General features: G+C 43.1%; 1 protein-coding gene across 3 annotated transcripts in view; it reads left to right on the top strand.

The window, feature by feature from the left end:
* Positions 1–22156, top strand: part of LOC106580443 (solute carrier family 23 member 2) — a 74141-nt gene extending 51985 nt beyond the window's left edge. For all 3 annotated transcript variants that reach the window (XM_014161512.3, XM_045703224.2, XM_014161514.3), the window contains 10 exons: positions 1805–1893; positions 4514–4584; positions 5236–5417; positions 9279–9399; positions 13277–13433; positions 13565–13712; positions 13900–14005; positions 14568–14835; positions 14958–15053; positions 16000–22156. In XM_014161512.3, the coding sequence (XP_014016987.3) occupies positions 1805–1893; positions 4514–4584; positions 5236–5417; positions 9279–9399; positions 13277–13433; positions 13565–13712; positions 13900–14005; positions 14568–14835; positions 14958–15053; positions 16000–16271 (1510 nt within the window). In that variant the 3' untranslated portion in view covers positions 16272–22156. The remainder of the gene's footprint in view (positions 1–1804; positions 1894–4513; positions 4585–5235; positions 5418–9278; positions 9400–13276; positions 13434–13564; positions 13713–13899; positions 14006–14567; positions 14836–14957; positions 15054–15999) is intronic.
* The last annotated feature ends 6 nt before the right edge of the window (positions 22157–22162 follow it).

Below are 22162 nucleotides of genomic sequence, written 5' to 3'. Positions count from 1 at the left end.
TAATTTTAGCTGTGGCCAATTCTCCTGTCTTTAGTCCTGCAATTAGGACTGGTCACACAGAGAAGCATGCACAGCACTTTCTCACACACAGAGGACTAGCCTATACATTGCACTCACACAGATGGTAAGATCATGCACAAGTCACAGTTGATGTTGTTTTTCTGTGTGCCCTGTAGTAAACCTTAGGACTATGAACTCAAAGAAGAATTTGAGAAATTGTTAGCGAGATATCTGTTCTCTGCTCCATCATGTCTCGCTCACAACACACTCACACAACGGCTGCTTGCCAACTCATCCAAAGTCAATATGATGTCCATCTTTTCACTAATGACCGTCATCTTTGTGTCACAAATCACAGCTATCTGTGTCACCATAGCAACATGGATAAGGTGGGAGTGGAGGGAGGGAAGAAATGAGCACTGAGGTAGAGGGCTGGAGAGAGAGATGAGAGGAGGACTGAGGTAGAGGGCTGGAGATGTGGACTGACGCATAAGGGGAGGGTGGGGTGAGAGAGAGGGAAGGGATGTATAGAGTAAAATGAATGAATGGATGGAAAGAGGAATAGAGAAATGGAGAGAGGAGAGGAGATGAGTGCTAGTGGCTGTGTTTGAGTCATGGTGCTAAGTGAGGTCAGATCAGTGAGGTCAGTTCACAAACACTCTAGGAAAGGTGATTTTGTGTGTGTGTTTACGTGTCATTGTGTGCACAGCTGGTCCCACCTGCGGACAACATGTGACCCTCTGAGGTAGATGAGTGCTGCTGGGTAAATTGGCGTCTGCATTTGTCACGATCTCTCGGTCTCTCACCCCCACACACACACACACACACACACACACACACACACACACACACACACACACGTCAGTGACGCTGACGCTCAAATGGCCCATATTTCATTTAGAGCAAACATTCAAATACCAAGCGGCCTTTTAAAGGTGTGTAGGGTGTTTTGCCTTTCATGCCAGCGACCCGGGTTCGCTTCCCTGCCTCACCGTTCACTACATTAGTATTAGACGTGCGATAACACCTGTGAGGCCAGCGGAACACATGGCCCGGATGTGTGAGGGGGCTGAGTAGTCGACACACGGGGACGTGGTTTCCCGTTTGAACGGGGCAGTGTAGTGATCCTTGCTATTGGAGCCACATTACAATTCACACCAAGTGGCTTAACCCCATTGGTGCGATACGTAGGGTGTTTGCCTTTTACACCAGTGACCCGGGTCCGCTGCAGTACATTGATCGATTTTAATCTGGTTGGTCATCAGTTAATGATGGTGTGTCATTGCACACTGACCAGCATTCAAATCAATGCCAATTATCAGCCAGCACCTGCTCCGTTCAAACAGCGCAGCTCTGTCAGTGTCCATGCTGTTACTGTTGCCTAACCAGGGTAGACCCTGCTGCTCAATGTTCACTAGTGACATCTAGCGGACAAACAGGAGAACGGTTGCTTGCGCCACTGGAACCCACAGCTATAAAGGCCACATAACACTGGCTTAATCATCACATTACCATCATGCTATGATGACTGACTTTACACTGTTTTACCACTGACTGACACTAACAATGTTTCCATCAACTGACTGGATCGACTTAGTGATAGATCAGCGATTTTACGTGTGTGGACGTGATATACAGAACGAGATATATTGAAGAGATATACAGAATATTGTATGTCAAGTAACAATCGGTACAATGCAAGTAGAGTGAAAAGTTTCCTACTGAGCAGCGAGGTCGTGTATTGGAGGAATGTGTGCATGTGTATTCTTACTAATAGAGTAATTGTGCGGTGTTGTTGTTCCAGGCTTCCTCTGTTCCAGGCGAGTGCATTTGCCTTCCTGGCTCCCGCCAGAGCAATCCTGTCACTAGACAAGTGGAAGTGCAACGCTACAGGTAAACACACACACAAATGCATACACAGGTGAGTACACACACCCCACAAGTACCTTCATTATGACCTGGTCTCACCCTCACTCTCCTGCTCACGTGAGCTGGCATCAGTAGAGCTGACTGGAACCTCAGCTGGCATCAGATGAGTTTCTCAGGTTGGCATCAGATTAGGCTTTCAGGTTTGGTGCAAAGGTGTGTTAATGTCAGTGTTTTGGAAGAACGTTGTATTTCACTTGTCGGTGGCTTAGATTTTGTTAAACATGTACTGAACAAAAAAATATAAACGCTACATGCAACAATTTCAAAGACTTTGTGTTACAGTTCATATAAGAAAATCAGTCAATTGAAATAAATTCATTGTCCCTTAACTATGGATTTCACATGACTGGGAAAACAAATATGCATATGTTTGTCAAAGATGCCTTAACAAAAAAAACTGTCAGTATCTGGTGTGACTAGGGTTGTGGTGACCATATTACCGCCACACCGGCGGTCATGAAGGCAGTCAAATTCCACGTGACCATTTAGTCCTGGTAACTAGGCTTCCCCAAGCTATGATGCTGCTGATGGTCATTAGTAGCCTACCAAACTTGCTAACTGCCTGGTACTCAGCACTCCATTGTCCCTCTAATCACTCTTGATATCAATGCAAATCATCATTTATTTATAAAGCCCTTCTTACATCAGCTGATATCTCAAAGTGCTGTACAGAAACCCAGCCTAAAACCCCAAACAGCAAGCAATGCAGGTGTAGAAGCACGGTGGCTAGGAAAAACTCCCTAGAAATGCCAGAACCTAGGAAGAAACCTAAAGAGGAACCAGGCTATGAGGGGTGGCCAGTCCTTTTCTGGCTATGCTGGGTGGAGATTATAACAGAACCTGGCCAAGATGTTCAAATGTTCATAGATGACCAGCAGGGTCAAATAATAATCACAGTGGTTGTCGAGGGTGCAACAAGTCAGCACCTCAGGAGTAAATGTCAGTTGGCTTTTCATAGCTGACCATTCAGAGTATCTCTACCGCTCCTGCTGTCTCTAGAGAGTTGAAAACAGCAGGTCTGGGACAGGTAGCACGTCCGGTGAACAGGTCAGGGTTCCATAGCCGCAGGCAGAACAGTTGAAACTGGAGCAGTTGCACGGCCAGGTGGTCTGGGGACAGCAAGGAGTCATCAGGCCAAGTAGTCCTGATGTATGGTCCTAGGGCTCAGGTCCTCCGAATGGGAGAAAGAAAGAGAGAGAGAATTAGAGTGAGCATACTTAAATTCACACAGGACACCGGATAAGACAGGAGAAATACTCAAGATATAACAGACTGACCCTAACCCCCTGACACCCAAGCTACTGCAGCATAAATACTGGAGGCTGAGACAGGAGGGGTCGGGAGACACTGTGGCCCCATCCGACTATACCCCCGGACAGGGCCAAATAGGCAGGATATACCCCCGGACAGGGCCAAATAGGCAGGATATACCCCCACCCACTTTGCCAAAGCACAGCCCCCACACCACTAGAGGGGTATCTTCAACAACCAACTTACCATCCTGAGACAAGGCTGAGTATAGCCCACAAAGATCTCCCCCACGGCACAACCCAATGGGTAGCGCCAACCCAGACAGGAAGATCACATCAGTGACTCAACCCACTCAAGTGATGTACCCCTCCTAGGGACTACATGGAAGAGCCACCAGTAAGCTATTGACTCAGCCCCTGTAATAGGGTTAGAAGCAGAGAATCCCAGTGGAGAGAGGGGAACCGGCCAGGCAGAGACAAAAAGGGCGGTTCGTTGCTCCAGTGCCTTTCTGTTCACCTTCACACTCCTGGGCCAGACTACACTCAATCATAGGACCTATTGAAGAGATGAGTCTTCAATAAAGACTTAAAGGTTGAGACCGAGTCTGCGTCTCTCACATGGGTAGGCAGACCATTGCATAAAAATGGAGCTCTAAAGGAGAAAGCCCTGCCTCCCAGCTGTTTGCAAATGTAATCAAAAATCGAATCAAACACTTCGAGACCCCATGAGCTCATGTTGTGCAACATTTCTATAGGCTTTGCAATTGTGTGAGAAAACAGAGTGATGGCCTCTATTAAAAAGAGGAGGATCCCATATTTTTCAACTTTCCTAATATTAAGCAAATATTAAGCACATTGCTTATCTTTACAACAGGAGTATAGCCTACCTGGCTGGCATGAAAATGAACCACAGGAAAAGCATCCTCCATTCGCTATTTAAGTGCAAAGATGACATCGAGACAGGTGCATGGTAATGGTCCATTCTAAATGAAAACGAATTTGACAAATATATTATTTAGCATACAATACCATTCAAATGTTTGGACACACCTACTCATTCCAGGGTTTTTCTTTATTTTTCCTATTTTCTACATTGTGTAGAATAATAGTGTAGACATCAAAACTATGAAATAACACATATATGGAATCGGGTAGTAACCAATAAAGTGTAAAATAAGTCAAAATATATTTGATTTGAGATTCTTTGAAGTAGCCACCCTTTGCCTTGATGACAGCTTTGCACACTCAGAACGATAAATGTGTTTAATCATTCTTCTCTCTTCTTTCTCTATTTTCTTTTTTTCCTCTCTTTCTCCATTATTTCTGTCCCTCAGTGGTTCCACCCATGTTCAACGAAACCGAGCTGTTCAACACTGAACACATCTGGCATCCCCGAATACGAGAGGTGAGAGGGGGAGAAGCTCTGGAATGAGAGATGGAGGGGGTGACATGGGAGATATTTTAAAAGTACCCAAACCATTACCTTGCATTAGTGTACAGAGAGAAGTCTACTCCTGTGTTCTGTGTCAGTGTTGTTCAAAGCCCATGTTAGCCCATCAGCGGCACCTAGTCACAGACTAAAACGTAGAGTAGAAAGAGTTGTAATTGATGATGCTTGTTGAGGCCTGTTGCTGTGACTCAGCCTTTGTGTGTGTGTGCGTGCACATATTATGACAGAGGCGGTTAACTCCCATTAACCTTTTTATAAGGCTTGTGTAAGTGAGTTTGGTAACCCTGTTTTGACACGTGTGTGTGTGAGGGGATAACTCAACGACGATGTCACGATGAATAGAATTAGAGACATGACATTGATAGGCTTGAGGGGGAGTAGTAATGTCATTAAACAGTCATTCATTTTACAGACTTGTTCCAGGTGTTGCGATTGCTCTTATAAAGGAAAAATAAAGATAACTTCCTCTCTATGATCACTTCTCTAAATGGAAATGATAACTGCGTATATACATTTAATTAGGGACTTTGGCACATAAAGTACTTTATTATGAAATGACATTACAAATTGTACTATTCTCTCTCTTTGCCCCCCCCCCCCCCCCAGATCCAGGGAGCTATCATTGTGTCGTCTCTGATAGAGGTGTGTATCGGCTTCCTGGGGCTTCCAGGGCTCCTGTTGAAATACATCGGCCCTCTGACCATCACCCCAACTGTGGCCCTCATCGGCCTTTCTGGCTTCCAGGCTGCAGGGGAGAGAGCAGGGAAACACTGGGGCATCGCCATGCTGTGAGTAGTACACTGTGGTTCTAGGCTTTCCTGACCTGATTAGTTCCCTGTACAGTTCCCAACCCTCTAAGTTTACTATACTGTCTGTTGTCTTGTTATGATGCAAGGCACATTTCTGTCAAATCGGACAACAAAATGCTATCTTATCTATCTTATGTTATATTATTAGACTGATTCCCGCCCCCAGAGGCATCCTTAAATAATCAATTACCGTAACTGCCCATTACACAGCCAGTCAGAAACCATTCCCAGTCGACACAGCTGCCCTGCAGAATGGAGGTGGGAACACAGTGATGCTCCAGACAGAGAGCTCTGGGTCACAAGGTTCAGCAGAGCTGTGTCTGCTGGTAACTGTTTCTGTCTTACGTTTAGTTATTCATTCATTTATTTTATATTTTGGTAAATTTGTCTTGCAACTCATCTCAAACAGCACAGCATCACATACAGTTCATTCGGGAAGTATTCAGACCCCTTCCCTTTTTCCAAATGTAGTTACGTTACAGCCTTATTCTAAAATGTATAAAATATTTGTTTTTCATCATCAGTCTACACACAATACCCCATAATAACAAAGCGAAAACAGGTTTTTAGAAATTTTGGCAAATGTGTAATGTATAATACCTTATGTGTATAAGTATTCAGACCCTATGATATGACATTTGAAATTGAGCTCAGGTGCATCCTGTTTCCATTGATCGTCCTTTTGCAACCTCTTGCTAGCTAGTTAGCGTAACAAATTACTAGTTAGACATTGTTCAACTTTGGGTGTGTTATTAAATCTGGAGTGCTGGACGCTCAGGCGGAGGAGTAGGGTTGATTTGAGCTTTCTGGTGCTGCTGGACACCGGCCATATTCAACGGGTGTTGAGCGGCTCGTAAATTCATTATTCTGCGCTCTGGTCTCTCAGGCGAGATGCTCTGAAATCGGAGTAGAGCCAGAGAGAATTTACGAAAGCACAACGACTATACCATTTAGCTAAGCTAAGAATGACGGGAATAATCAAGTCAATAAACGTTGAGTAGTTAGTTAACCTATAGTTAATATACTGGCACGTTTGATGTATAAGTAGCCAACTACTGTAACGTTAGGTAGGTAGCTAACATACCGGTACATACAGCTGTAATGATATGCTATGTGGTTCGTAAGAACAGCGTAGCTAGCAAATTGTCAGCCAATATAATGTGTAAGGTAAGTTATTTGAAAAGTCATTACTTTATTACAATACTCAACATTTTCTTCACATTTGTCATAATTAGTTAAAGCAATGAATTTGTATCCGCTCTCGTTCGACTTCAGCAACATATTTTCCGCCATTTTCTTGAAATCTGAAAACGATGAGAAGCCCCGCCCATTTCCTGAAGAATTGCATTATGGGACCGAAAGTACGGAAGTAGTGTCCTCTGCGTGTAAACTTAATATTTTGGCGAATTTAGTACGACATCCGGGAACTTTTGGCATACTAAACTATATCATACTATGACCAATAAGCATACTATATACTCAAATCACGTCACAAATAGTACGGTTAGTGTGGTTAGTATGAGTATTAGAAAACGGACTACCATCTGAAATGACACCCTATTGGAGGAGATGAGGAGAGTCTAGGACTACCATCTGAAATGACACCCTATTGGAGGAGATGAGAGGAGTCTAGGATTACCATCTGAAATGACACCCTATTGGAGGAGATGGGGGGAGTCTAGGACTACCATCTGAAATGACACCCTATTGGAGGAGATGAGGAGAGTCTAGGATTACCATCTGAAATGACACCCTATTGGAGGAGTTGAGGAGAGTCTAGGACTACCATCTGAAATAACACCCTATTGGAGGAGATGAGGAGAGTCTAGGACTACCATCTGAAATGACACCCTATTGGAAGAGATTGTAAACATGTATTACATATGGACTGTATACATGTGCTGTAACCATGTATTGTAAACATATATTGTATATGTATTGGAAACGTGCATTGGAAACATGTGTTCTACATGTATTGGAAACATGTATTGTATATGTTTTTATTTTATTTTTATTTTACCTTTATTTAACTAGGCAAGTCAGTTAAGAACAAATTCTTATTTTCAATGACGGCCTATTCTATATGTATTGGAAACATGAATTGTATATGTATTGTAAATGTGTATTGTAAACATGTGTTTTACATGTATTGTAAACATGTATTGGAAACATGTATTGGAAACATGTATTGGAAACATGAATTGGAAACATGTATTGGAAAGATGTATTAAAGATGTATTGTAAATGTATTGGAAACAGTACGGAGGGGGAAAAAAAGGAAAAAAAAGAAAAACAAAATGTATGAGATGAAATGTATGCATTCACTACTGTAAGTCGCTCTGGATAAGAGCGTCTGCTAAATGACTAAAATGGAAATGGAAATAGATGTTTCTACAACTTGATTAGAGTCCACCGGTGGTAAATTCAATTGATTGGACATGATTTGGAAAGGCACACACCTGTCTATATAAGATACCACTGACAGAGCAAAAACCAAGCCATAAGGTCAAAGGAATTGTCTGTAGAGCGCCAAGACAGTGTCGAGGCACAGATCTGGGGAAGGCTACCAAAACATTTCTGCAGCATTGAAGGTCCACAGTGGCCTCCATAATTTTTAAATTGAAGAAGTTTGGAACCACCAATACTCTTCCTAGAGCTGGCCGTTCGGCCAAACTGAGCAATCAGGGGAGAAGGGCCTTGGTCAGGAAAGTGACCAAGAACCCGATGGTCACTCTGACAGAGCTCCAGAATTCCTCTGGGGATGGGAGAACCTTCCAGAAGGACAACCATCTCTGCAGCACTCCACCAATCATGCCTTTATATGGTAGAGTGGCCAGACGCAAGCCACTCCTCAGTAAAAGGTACATGACGGCCCGCTTAGAGTTTGCCAAAAGTCACCTAAAGGACTCTGACCATGAGAAACAAGATTTTCTGGTCTGATGAAACCAAAATGTAAATCTATGGCCTGAATGCCAAGCATCACATCTGGAGGAAACCTGGTGAAACATGGTGGTGTCAGCATCATGCTGTGGGGATTTTTTGTAGCTGCAGAGACTGGGAGACTAGTCAGGATCGAGGGAAAGCTGTAGTACAAAGAGATCCTTGATGAAAATCTGCTCCAGAGCGCTCAGGAGCTCAGACTGGGGCGAAGGTTCACCTTCCAACAGGACAACGTCCCTAAGCACACAGCTAAGACAACGCAGGAGTGGCTTCGGGACAAGCCTCAATGTCCTTGAGTGGCCCAGCCAGAGCCCGGACTTGAACCCGATCAAACGTCTCTGGTGAGACCTGAAAATAGCTGTGCAGCAATGCTCCCCATCCAACCTGAAAGAGCTTGAGAGGATCTGCAGAGAAGAATGGGAGAAACTCCCCAAATACAGATGTGGCCAGGCTTGTAGCGTCATACCCAAGAAGACTCTAGGCTGTAATCGCTGTCAAAGGTGCTTCAACAAAGTACTGAGTAAAGGGTCTGAATACTTATGTAAATGTAATATTTCAGTTTTATACATTTTCTTAATCAATTAGCAAAAATTTCTAAAAACTAGTTTTTGCTTTCTCATTATTGGGTAATGTGTGTAGATTGATGAGGGGAAAAAACAACATTTTAGAATAAGGCAGTATTGTAACAAAATGTGGAAAAAGTGAAGCTTCTTTGTAACTTCTTTGAGTTATCAATTAATTGATTTTATTGTCTCTTTTGAGAATGAAACCTTTGGATCCAGAGGTCTTTATGGCAGTCTTTATAGGAGGGTTATTGCTTCTTTTTACAAATGTTTAACCGTTCTACAGACCCTTGGCTGCTGTATTTCTTACTTGTGAGCTCTCTCTGTCTCTCTGTAGGACTATATTCCTGGTGTTGTTGTTCTCTCAGTATGCGAGGAACGTACAGCTTCCTCTGCCCATCTACAAGGCTAAGAAAGGATGGACCTCTTATAGATTACAGCTCTTCAAGATGTTCCCTGTGAGTACCCTCGCGCACATTGATATATATATACATACACACACACACACACACACTGATGCCCACAGAACAATTGAGAAATTCACAAGCAGGGGCACACGTGAGCGCACAAACACACACCTAGACACACATCACTTCTCCTGGAACAGTGTGTTCTTTGATCTGTCACGGATCAAGTGAGGTCAGACCAATGGGTACACACTCCTCCATCCTCCCATTACTTGTTGAGTCCTGCTTTTCTAATATTATTCACCTCCCCTGTAGGGCTGGGCGATATGACAAGATATATATATATATACTGCTCAAGAAAATAAAGGGAACACTAAAATAACACATCCTAGATCTGAATGAATGAAATAATCTTATTAAATACTTTTTTCTTTACATAGTTGAATGTGCTGACAACAAAATCACACAAAAATAATCAATGGAAATCCAATTTATCAACCCATGGAGGTCTGGATTTGGAGTCACACTCAAAATTAAAGTGGAAAACCACACTACAGGCTGATCCAACTTTGATGTAATGTCCTTAAAATAAGTCAAAATGAGGCTCAGTAGTGTGTGTGGCCTCCACGTGCCTGTATGACCTCCCTACAACGCCTGGGCATGCTCCTGATGAGGTGGCGGATGGTCTCCTGAGGGATCTCCTCCCAGACCTGGACTAAAGCATCCGCCAACTCCTGGACAGTCTGTGGTGCAACGTGGCGTTGGTGGATGGAGCGAGACATGGTGTCCCAGATGTGATCAATTGGATTCAGGTCTGGGGAACGGGTGGGCCAGTCCATAGCATCAATGCCTTCCTCTTGCAGGGACTGCTGACACACTCCAGCCACATGAGGTCTAGCATTGTCTTGCATTAGGAGGAACCCAGGGCCAACCGCACCAGCATATGGTCTCACAAGGGGTCTGAGGATCTCATCTCGGTACCTAATGGCAGTCAGGCTACCTCTGGCGAGGGCTGTGCGGCCCCCCAAAGAAATGCCACCCCACACCATGACTGACCCACCGCCAAACCGGTCATGCTGGAGGATGTTGCAGGCAGCAGAACGTTCTCCACGGCGTCTCCAGACTCTGTCACGTCTGTCACATGTGCTCAGTGTGAACCTGCTTTCATCTGTGAAGAGCACAGGGCGCCAGTGGCGAATTGCCAATCTTGGTGTTCTCTGGCAAATGCCAAACGTCCTGCACGGTGTTGGGCTGTAAGCACAACCCCCACCTGTGAACGTCAGGCCCTCATACCACCCTCATGGAGTCTGTTTCTGACCGTTTGAGCAGACACATGGACATTTGTGGCCTGCTGGAGGTCATTTTGCAGGGCTCTGGCAGTGCTCCTCCTGCTCCTCCTTGCACAAAGGTGGAGGTAGCGGTCCTGCTGCTGGGTTGTTGCCCTCCTACGGCCTCCTCCACGTCTCTTGATGTACTGGCCTGTCTCCTGGTAGCGCCTCCATGCTCTGGACACTACGCTGACAGACACCGCAAACCTTCTTGCCACAGCTCGCATTGATGTGCCATCCTGGATGAGCTGCACTACCTGAGCCACTTGTGTGGGTTGTAGACTCCTTCTCATGCTACCACTAGAGTGAAAGCACCGCCAGCATTCAAAAGTGACCAAAACATCAGCCAGGAAGCATAGGAACTGAGAAGTGGTCTGTGGTCACCACCTGCAGAACCACTCCTTTATTGGGGGTGTCTTGCTAATTGCCTATAATTTCCACCTGTTGTCTATTCCATTTGCACAACAGCATGTGAAATGTATTGTCAATCAGTGTTGCTTCCTAAGTGGACAGTTTGATTTCACAGAAGTGTGATTGACTTGGAGTTACATTGTGTTGTTTAAGTGTTCCCTTTATTTTTTTGAGCAGTGTGTGTGTTTTATTTATATATTTATATATATTACAGTTGAAGTCTTAGCCAAATACATATAAACTCAGTTTCACAATTCCTGACATTTAATCCTAGTAAAAATTCCCTGTCTTAGGTCAGTTAGGATCACCACTTTATTTTAAGAATGTGAAATGTCAGAATAAATGTAGAGAATGAATTATTTCTTTCATCACATTCTCAGTGGGTCAGAAGTTTACATACACTCAATTAGTATTTGGTAGCATTGCCTTTAAATTGTTTCACTTGGGTCAAATGTTTCGGGTAGGCTTACGCAAGCTTCCCACAATAAGTTGGGTGAATTTTGTCCCATTCCTCCTGACAGAGCTGGTGTAACTAAGTCAGGTTTGTAGGCCTCCTTGCTCGCACACGCCTTTTCAGTTCTGCCCACAAATGTTCTATAGGATTGAGGTCAGGGCTTTGTGATGGCCACTCCAATACCTTGACTTTGTTGTCCTTAAGCCATATTGCCACAACTTTGGAAGTATGCTTGGGGTCATTGTCCATTTGGAAGACCCATTTGCGACCAAGCTTTAACTTCCTGACTGATGTTTTGAGATGTTGCTTGAATATATCCACATAATTTTCCTACCTCATGACACCATCTATTTTGTGAAGTGCACCAGTCCCTCCTGCAGCAAAGCACCCCCACAACATGATGCTGCCACCCCCGTGCTTCACGGTTGGGATGGTGTTCTTCAACATGCAAGCCTCCCCCTTTTTCCTCCAAACATAACAATGGTAATTTGGGTCATTTGGGTATGAAACGTCTGACACAGACCAGAAAACCGTCCTCTGCAAAATATGCCCCAGGCCGGTCCCGACAACAGGCTCAAACACCACTAACCTCTTTTACCACCTACGCAAGAATCATGTGAAACAGTACGGAGAGAGTCTACGGGTGAGACCTAAAAAAGTAAAGTCGAGTGCTCAAAACAAACCCTCAACTCAGACGTTGCAAGAGGCTTTTGCCCGCAGCACACCATATGGCAAAGAATCACGAAAATGGAACTTACATCTGCAAAGACATGGCCCCAATTTACACGTTCGAGAAACGGGGGTTTGGTGAGTTGGTGTTAACACTCGACCCATGGTACCAAGTGCAAATTGATATGTGACACGTATTAATGCCAAAATAACATGCAAAACAGGGAAGCCCCCCCCCAAAATATATATTTATTTTGTTTGCAACTATAGTTGAAGTGTTTTCTATTTACCTTTTTAGATTTTATAGATTCAAATGTTATATTTTGATACATGCTTAATTGACCATTTGCACAAAGGTTCTAAATAAAAGGAGAAATAATCAAATATGAGTAAGTACCTTTTATTTTAGTTTAATTCAACATGTAATAAGAAATAGGCCTTTACATGTGGTCATTTTATATAAACTATTTAATCATTGAATTTACAGAAAATGTGCTATATTGTGATATGTATCGTTATCGGGATATGAAATGAGCTATATCGGGATATGAGATTTTGGCCATATCACCCAGCCCTACTCCCCTGTCTCCTCCCTCCCCATTCCTCTTCATAAGATCTGAAATGATTGTCTCCTATGGTGCGTCTCTCCCCCCTGCTGGTCATTTGATGTCATGATAGTCACCATTACAAGCAAAGAATCCTTTCCAGTGTTTACTGTTACATTACACTCACTCTAATAAAGCCATCTTCATCATGCTCTCTCCCTGTCTCATTAAAGTTTAACTCTTATGTTACTATTTACTTTAAGAATGTAAGAGAATAGAGTTTTTCAAATTATGATAAAATGTTAAAAGCACCCTGAAGTAGCATTCCTCCAAAGGTCTACTATTTATGAAGCTGCTCTTTACTGTTGAACTGGTGACCTCACAACTCTCCCATACTTGAATAAAGTAATCATCATCACTCTGCTACAGTTTATTATGGTGCTCTTCAGTGTAACTCACCAGGACATACTGTGTGTGTTTCTCTGCGTGATTTAACAGTCATGTTTAACCCTCCCCCTCAGATCATCATGGCCATCCTGGTGTCATGGCTGATCTGTTTCATCTTCACTGTAACCAACGTTTTCCCGCCTGAGAAAGACAAGTACGGTTACTACGCCCGCACTGACGCACGCCAGGGGATACTGGCAGCTGCACCTTGGTTCAAGATCCCCTACCCCTGTGAGTTACCCTCCTTATGTTGTTCAACCTCGCCCCTAGCTAAGTCAAAACTCTTGATAAGAGCATTCAACAGGTTTGTAGCTTCCTCAAATCTAGAATGTTGTGTGTTGAGTTTGTGTTTTTACCCATAGTTCAGTGGGGTGTTCCTACGGTAACAGCGGCAGGGGTGATAGGTATGTTCAGTGCCGTGGTCGCTAGCATCATCGAGTCCATCGGGGACTACTACGCCTGTGCCCGACTCTCCTGTGCCCCCCCACCCCCTGTTCACGCCATCAACAGGTACCTGACCTTGCTCGCATAGGTCCTTGCCTAATGCACATCATAGAAAGGGTTTGCTGTAAAAGTACCATAAATCTGTTTAAATCACGCAGACAATGGTTTGAATCGTGACTTGATCTGTGTGTGTGTACCTGTAACTACCTGTCAAAACAGATACAAAAACTTTTTTCTGTTTTTCTCTCTCTAGGGGTATATTTATGGAAGGTCTGTCCTGCGTGTTGGATGGGCTGATGGGGACAGGAAACGGCTCTACTTCCTCCAGTCCTAATATAGGCGTGCTGGGCATCACTAAGGTAACCGTCACACATCAACAGAGAGTCCCACTACGTGTTCTATACAAATATTACATATTTATGTTTTAATTGAGGGGGTTCAATTCATCTAGTTCATGTAGGCATTTCATTTTTAATCGGACAGTTATGTTGGCTCAAAACAAAAGTGACTTAATTAACCATCTGTAGTAATTAGTAGGTTTCTGTGTTTTCCCATGCGAAAGTGATTCCTTCTGCTAAAAACACTATCTGCCTTCCCAATGAAAACTAGTTTGAAAATTCAAACATACATTTTATAGAAAAGAGATGTTTGTTTCTGGACGATGCACAATGCTGCCTTGTTGACATCATGACGGAGCGGCGCAGATTACTGTTTCATTTGAGAACGGCGCAGCTCCATCCCTGCTTTCACCCGATGATGTGACAGGCCATTGACAGTTCATCCCATGTCAGAATAAAAAACCTCCTCACTGACTTGTAATCTGCTTGGATCTTATTGGCTCTGTAGAGTGGGACAGTTTTATTCTTCCTGATATCCTTTGATTCGCTCTCACTCCCTGCTGCTCTCTGATTGGTCCTCCAGGTAGGCAGCCGACGTGTGATCCAGTACGGTGCTGCTATGATGCTGCTGCTAGGGCTGGTGGGTAAATTCAGTGCATTGTTCGCCTCCCTGCCTGACCCTGTCCTGGGGGCGCTGTTCTGTACCCTGTTTGGGATGATCACAGCTGTGGGACTGTCCAACCTGCAGTTTGTAGACCTCAACTCCTCCAGGAACCTCTTTGTTTTGGGCTTCTCCATCTTCTTTGGCCTGGTGCTGCCCAGCTATCTCAAACAGAACCCTCTGGTCACTGGTGAGTAGAAGACAAGTTAGAGTGCACCACATAATTAGCTCAATGGCCTACTCCTTCAGTGTTCTCACACATTATAAAAGGACTGGGTAGCTCTCTGAACCCTCTCTTTCCCTGTCTCTCAGGTATAGTGTCGCTAGACCAGGTGTTGAACGTGCTCCTGACCACAGCCATGTTCGTAGGGGGGTCAGTGGCATTTGTGCTGGACAACACTATCCCTGGTGAGTAGACTGTGCTATCACGCTCACCGTTAGTTATAACACTATTGCTGCTGAGTAGACTGTGCTATCACTGTTAATTATAACACTATCCCTGCTGAGTAGATTGGACTGTCGCTGTTAGTTAAAACTTCATCAGGATCGGTGTCCCTTCCACAGGACGGTTGAGCTAACGTAGGCTAATGCAATTAGCATGAGGTTGTAAGTAACAAGAAAATTTCCCAGGACATAGACATATCTGATATTGGCAGAAAGCTTAAATTCTTGTTAATCTAACTGCACTGTCCAATTTAGAGTAGCTATTAGTGAAAGAATACCATGCTATTGTTTTAGGAGAGGGCACAATTTTGAACATGAAAAGTTATTAATAAACAAATTAGGCACATTTGGGCAGTCTTGATACATAACAGAAATAAAATGGTTCATTGGATCAGTCAAACATGTTGCACATACACTGAAATCTGGTGGCCAAAATCTAAATTGCACCTGGGCTGGAACAATACGTTATGGTCTTTCTCTTGCATTTCAAAGGTGATGGAACAGAAAAATACAAAAGAACAGTTGGATTTTTCTTTGTATTATCTGTTACCAGATTATTTGTGTTATATTCTCCTACATTCCTTTCACATTTCCACAAGCTTCAAAGTGTTTCCTTTCAAATGGTGCCAAGAATATGCATATCCTTGCTTCAGGTCCTGAACTACAGGCAGTTAGATTTGGGTATGTCATTGAAAAAGCGGGCGGATCCTTAAGATCCTGCTGAGTAGACTGGACTGTTAGTTAAAACACTATCCCTGCTGAGTAGACTGGACTGTTAGTTAAAACACTATATATCCCTTGTGATTGTATTTACAGATAGGACAAGGATATCACAAACTGTTGCCTTCTCCAATTGCTCACAACCTCTTCCTCTTTTCTTTCTCCTTTGTCTCTCCTTTCCTCTTGTCAGGTACCAAGGAGGAGCGAGGGATCGGGAAGTTGAAGCGAGGGTCGGGACCCAGTGCTGCGGAGCTGGAGGGGATGAGAACCTACGACCTCCCGTTTGGCATGGACTTCCTCCGTCGTCACACCGTCTTCCAGTACTTCCCCATCAGCCCCACCTTCAGTGGCTACCAGTGGAGCGCAATCCGCAAGGCCTGCAGACGTAGGGGTGGACGTGGGGAGGCAGGGAAGGCAGCAGAGATGGAGAGAGTCACAGAACCAGGGGAGAGCGGGGTATAGCAGACGGGTAGAAACGGGGTGGAGGGGAGGGGGAAGGGATGGAGCTTGGAACCATGGAAGGGAGGAGAGGGATGGAAGGGAGGGGTGGAGTTTTTGGGTTGCGTCAGTGCAGTGTGACATGCTCAACCCTGTCTGTGTGTCTGTAGAACTCCCTGTTTATGCCCTATCATGCTGTTATCAGCATGTTATAACAGGTGACATTAGAGTGTTATAATGTCCTTATAGAGGAGGGTTCAGGTGGAGTTGCAACACTCTCTGGCTCTCGTCTCTACCTAGTATGTGTGCATAAGAGCCGTGTATTAGACAGCCCCTTTATTGAGGTCCCTGTCTTCCTAATACAGTATTTCTACTGGGTCGTCAAGTTAAAGCACTTATTTTCAAGGTCAACCTGTCTACATTCATTCCAAGAAATAAAAGGTTTCTTCTCAGCCGTTGAACCAAAATACTCTTAATATATTACACTCCCAGGGGCTCTGCGTGAGTGTGTGTATGCCCACCCATGACATTGTGATGGGGTTGTGTGTGTCACTTGCGCTGGCGCATTCCCTGTTTAAGGACAGAGATGGACAGATGGATGGACAGTATCTCATTTACAACAAACGTTTTAAAGCTGAATCATTGACACCTTACAGACCCAATGAAAATCAGACGAAGCTAGTCAGCCCTGTTTAGCAAACCTACACTGCCCGCGGTGGTTATGGGAAATGTAGTCCTGTTGAAAGGGAACTGGATGAAAGTTGGAGAGGCTTGATGCAAATTCACATTACACTAATAATTTGCCTGCACACTACATTTACACATGCACACTAGCAAGCACAAGCTTAATGGCATGCAGATAGGCAAGGTCATGCAGATAGTGTAGATGCAAGTGGCTTGTCAAATGGCAGACCTTAGCCGTGCAAAGTGATTGATCTTCGTTTCGCACTATTAGTCGCAAGAGTTAATGCACAGAATCTTAGCTGAAACCTGCTCCTCTAGTTGGCTTCTACCCACATAACATGGCCACACTTCAAACACAACAGACCAGACAATGTCATCCACTGGACGAAGGGCCCTCAGTCCTGTAACCCTAGACACTTCTCCTAGTGCCCTAGTCCTAGACACTTCTCCTAGTGCCCTAGTCCTAGACACTTCTCGTATCGCCCTAGACACTTCTCGTATCACCCTAGACACTTCTCGTATCGCCCTAGTCCTAGACATTTCGTAAATGACCTCTCATAGATCTGAAGGAGAATGGATGTCAGTATCCTGGTAAAAGCTCCTTCTAGCTCTCTAAAGGGCTAGTTACATTTACATTTTAGTCATTTAGCAGACGCACTTATCCAGAGTGACTTACAGTAGTGAATGCATACATTTCATACATTTGTTTTTTTTCCCGTACTGGTCCCCCGTGGGAATCGAACCCACAACCCTGGCGTTGCAAACACCATGCTCTACCAACTGAGCCACACGGGACCCTAGTACCACTGATTACACTGGTCTGTTTCTTTCAATCCAGCAGTTGCCATGAAGAAGTGTCTAGGCCAGGGGTAAGAGCTAGGGCTGTGGACGAGGGCTTGATTTAGGACTGGGAATGTTGATGTTCACCCAGTCAGCTTGCAAGCCTTACTGTGTCAGTATTATCTTTAGCATCGTTAACACATGCCACCAAAACCAGCTCTCTCCTGAACGCATACACCCTCAGCCAGCTGCTGTTATTACAACTGGAATTAATACGGCATTTGAAGGTTGACTTATAAACTGCTTATAAGCCATTATTGCATAATTGAATTAGTATTAACTGCTTACAAGTCATTGTTGTAAGATTTATTAACATGTATTACCTGTAAGGACCTATAATCATGAAAAACAGACTATACAATGTAATAGTTAACAAACTGTAACAATGTTCATGAGCAGTTCATAAGGACACTTTCAAAAACTTTTTCAAATTTGTACTTTGTTTAGAGAGGCTACACCGATGTAGCGCGAAGCAGAATGCACTTGGTTAGCTAGTTGTGCGATCACAATGTAGTTTTTGAAATGCAGACCTTTTTCTATCTCACTGATGTCCTTCATTTTGTTATTGTGTTCGATTCATACTTAGTCTAGTGTTCTGTAGTGTTTGTGAGCACATTCATGGTGGTATAGGTGGTGTGACCACTGCCCAGGCCACAACCCAAGTGAAAATCATGCTATGATAAAGGCTTACATGCAGAGTCACACCAGTGCATGGTTTACAAAGGAAGGAAATGGAGAGACGCTCCACAGATTTAGCTAGGGAAATTACCAGAAAGATGCTTTGAAATCTTTTGTACCCAGATGCCTGACAAAGTGAGAGAAAAGAGGTGATTTTTATAGTACCAACCCCCTATCCCCCCACCCCCAATCCCCTCTACATCACTCACCTGCCTCACCCTCCCTTCTTCCATCCTCACATCAACTGTAGGAATCTGCACCTCAACTTCAAATACAACTTTATTTATAGTTCCTGTAACAGACAGTACAGGTCACACCTCACAAGTTGAATGTCCTCTAATGACTGACTACACATTCAGTGGACCAGTAAATATCATTCTAAAGACTATTGCCAGGTAGTGCTCCCTGACTGTGTGTGTTCACATGTTTCAGAGCTGGGGTCAAGTTCAGGTCAAGAATTCAAAAACTGAGTGTGCGTCAGAAATGGCACCCTATTCCCTATATAGTGCACTGTACTACATAGAGAATAGAGTGCCATTTGCGACACAATGAGTGTGATTGACATGGAGATGACCCTCTGGAACCTCTGCTATGTGTGTCTGGACTGGAGCGCTGTGTTTTACTATGTGAGCCGTCATCTATAGAAAAGCCATGGTTGATTGTTGAGGTAGGGTTGAATTGGGACTCCTTCTGGCCAGTATAGTTGTCTATTATAAGACTACATAACATAGTTGACTTAAAAAGATGCACAGATATGCATGATTGTGATCTTTGCAGAACCAAAATGCAAAAGAAGCACCTGTCCTTTCTTCATTCTTTCTCATCAACTATTTCTCTTACTCTTCGCTGCACCAAAACAATGAGCGGCGATAGTCACTGGTTCAGACATGTAGAAATGTAAACCATTTTAAGTAACATTTCAGATTGACTTGGATTTATCTCGTTTGTTGTTTTATTTATTTATGATTAGTAAGAAAGTCAGTGTTTAGTGGAATGTATGTGAAGCCAATTTGTGTGCCTTATGCACATTGTCAGAAAGACATTTATCAGTTTTGAGTTTACTTGTTAGTTTACTGGCCCTATTAGAATGTTATTCAGATTTTCCACTGAGATACTGATATTGTTAGTCCCCACAGGCAGCAGGTTAAAGTTACCTTTGGATACTGATCACAGATCAGTTTAGTGTTTTCTCCCTTAATGAGTATGGTTAGAATTTGTTGTGACTGGTCCTATATCTGTGCCTAAGGACATCTTATACAACAAGCTCTATGGAGGGAGAGGCTCCAGCATGTACTCTTAGAACCTGGACAGAGAAAAGCAACATTCTTACCAAAATCATATAATCACACAAGGTGCTCTTACAATAAGTCATTCCATGCATGTTATATTTTTATGAAAACCCTTTTGAACTGGACATGGCTCAGTTAGGGACCCGGGGGGGGAGAGTGAAGAGGTTGAAGAGAGGGCAGTCTAGAACAGGGGCTCTCAAACTTTTTAGGTCTTGGGACCCCTTTTGTGATGTCAAATTTATCAGGGACCCCCCTCATAATCAGATCACAACTCGAGTGAGCTGAAAATTTGCATACAAGGAAGAACCAAATCTTGAACCCTGGAAAGGAACAGTTTAAAGGCCCATCTCTTGGCATCAGAGAGAAAATGTTGCAGTTTTTCAAGCAAATTTCCTGCAGTTCTACACATTTTGTCACGGGGAAGAGATTTTTTTGTTGCAGCTTTAAAGCTAATATCCTGCAATTCTAAACATGTTGCCCTGAAGCATGTTTTTTGCTGCAGTTTTAAAGCTTAAATTACAGTGCATTTATATATATATATTTTTTTTTTTAAATCATTTTTGGGAATAAAAGGAAGTAATTGATTTGAACAAATCTACTGTGGATACCAATATTCCTGTGAGCCTTCCAAACCCATGTTGCCAAGGGTTAAGAACATAAATTATATATTAATGTTACATTTTATTATATTGTATTACACCCTCAACTTATTCCATGAATCACTTGGCCAAAATGTGTTTAATCTGTTAGTAATATTCATTAAAAAAATCAATTTTTTTAAATATTTAGTTTCATATGTTTTGAAATCTGTCCACAGACCCCTTGCAGTGCCGCCGGTCCCCACTTTGAGAACCCCTGGTCTAGAAGACCTGTTCTAATAGCAGGGTTCTGAGAACACCTTGAACATTTTGCTCTAAACAGACTAACTATAGAAGAGGGTAGTCAATGGTTTTGTACTGCAGCATGCTTGATTCTGCTTAGATGGTGTTGTGACACAGTTTACCCAGTGAGAAAGTGTTCCCTTGTGGCTTCACAGGCCATACTGCCTTTCTGTGCTCCGTAGAGCTAGGAACAGGGGATACGATAGATGTAATAGACCAAACCTTCAACTTGCTGTCTTTTGAAAGGGGGATGGGGAGTGGGACAGGAGGGGTGTATTCTGCCACTTCTTGTGGTGAAATAACTTTGTACACACACATGCATATTCTATAATGCAATTTCTATGACATCACCACACGCTAATGCAACTAGCAGAGATTTTTCCGTTGTTTCCTTCCCCCTTCTCATCGCTTCCTCATCATCCTCCAACCCCCTCCTCCCCTCAACACCTGCAGTGCAGATATGGTGTTAGTGTCCTCTCCGTTTTAGTGTACCTGTATTCTCTATTGAAATCTCGATGTTGTTGAATGCAGGAATAGACACTGGTTGGCCACCTTAAGAGTCTTTGGATCCAGGGCAAGGCTCACTGATCTAAGGTCAGTTTTGCATTCCTCCTGACTAATAGTTAATGTTAGGATTTGGAGTGAGTAAACTGTTCCTAGATCGGTGTCAAAGGGCATCTTCCACCCAAAGTGCTGATCGGTACTTAGCTTGTTTTGACTTTAAAGATATATATTTAGTTTGTATTGCATGGACCTCCTTGGTGCTGATAGAATCTTCTCACAGCATGGATAGTTTTTTTTTTTTTTACAGAATTATACACCTAAAACTATGTTAAATAATACTACAATAGAAACCAGGGGTACATCTGAAATGGTTTACTATTTCCCATGTAGAGCACCACTGACTCTGGAAAGTAGCGCACTAGGGGAGTAGGGTGTCATTTGAGCTCAGCCCATAGCTCACCTCATTTGAAGCCAATGCCTCACCTCTGCATGTGCTTTCTCACTCAAGGTCAGGAGGTGTATGACACAAAGAAATCTATCCCTTTCAGTTATTTTGAAGGGGAAGCTACCTGAAGAATATGCTTTTTGTCCATCTCGTGTTTTATCTTTTCCAATGTTTTTCTTGTTTTTTTTATACATTTTTGTTTTTACAAAGCAATGTTTGTAAGAAAATAAATCATGCCTTTTAATCTTAAATTGTCATGCTGCAATGCGCACCATTTTTGTTACATTTTTATTTAATAAAAAAAAAGAAAATGCATTTTTGTTTCTATTTCAAATCTGTAGTTTGGTGGAATACTTTTGCTAGCTGGACATTTTTTCATAATGTATTTTTCTAACATTGCTTCCTGTTATCAAGTTAATATAGTATCAGTACAAATTGAGGGAGCTGACTTTAGATGTATAAATATATATTGAATTGAGTACAATGTGCTAAGAAACTTCTGGACCAGGCATTGTGTATACTAACAGTAGCAACAAAATGTTATATTCTTTGTTCCTAAAGCTATTTAATAAGATGTTACAGAATTAATCATGT

Source organism: Salmo salar, chromosome 20 (genome assembly GCF_965601325.2).
Source record: "Salmo salar chromosome 20, fSalSal1, whole genome shotgun sequence".
In the NCBI taxonomy this organism is placed as follows: domain Eukaryota; kingdom Metazoa; phylum Chordata; class Actinopteri; order Salmoniformes; family Salmonidae; genus Salmo; species Salmo salar.
The sequence above is the reverse complement of the archived record's forward strand: the minus strand, read 5'-3'. Positions and strand labels throughout refer to the sequence as shown.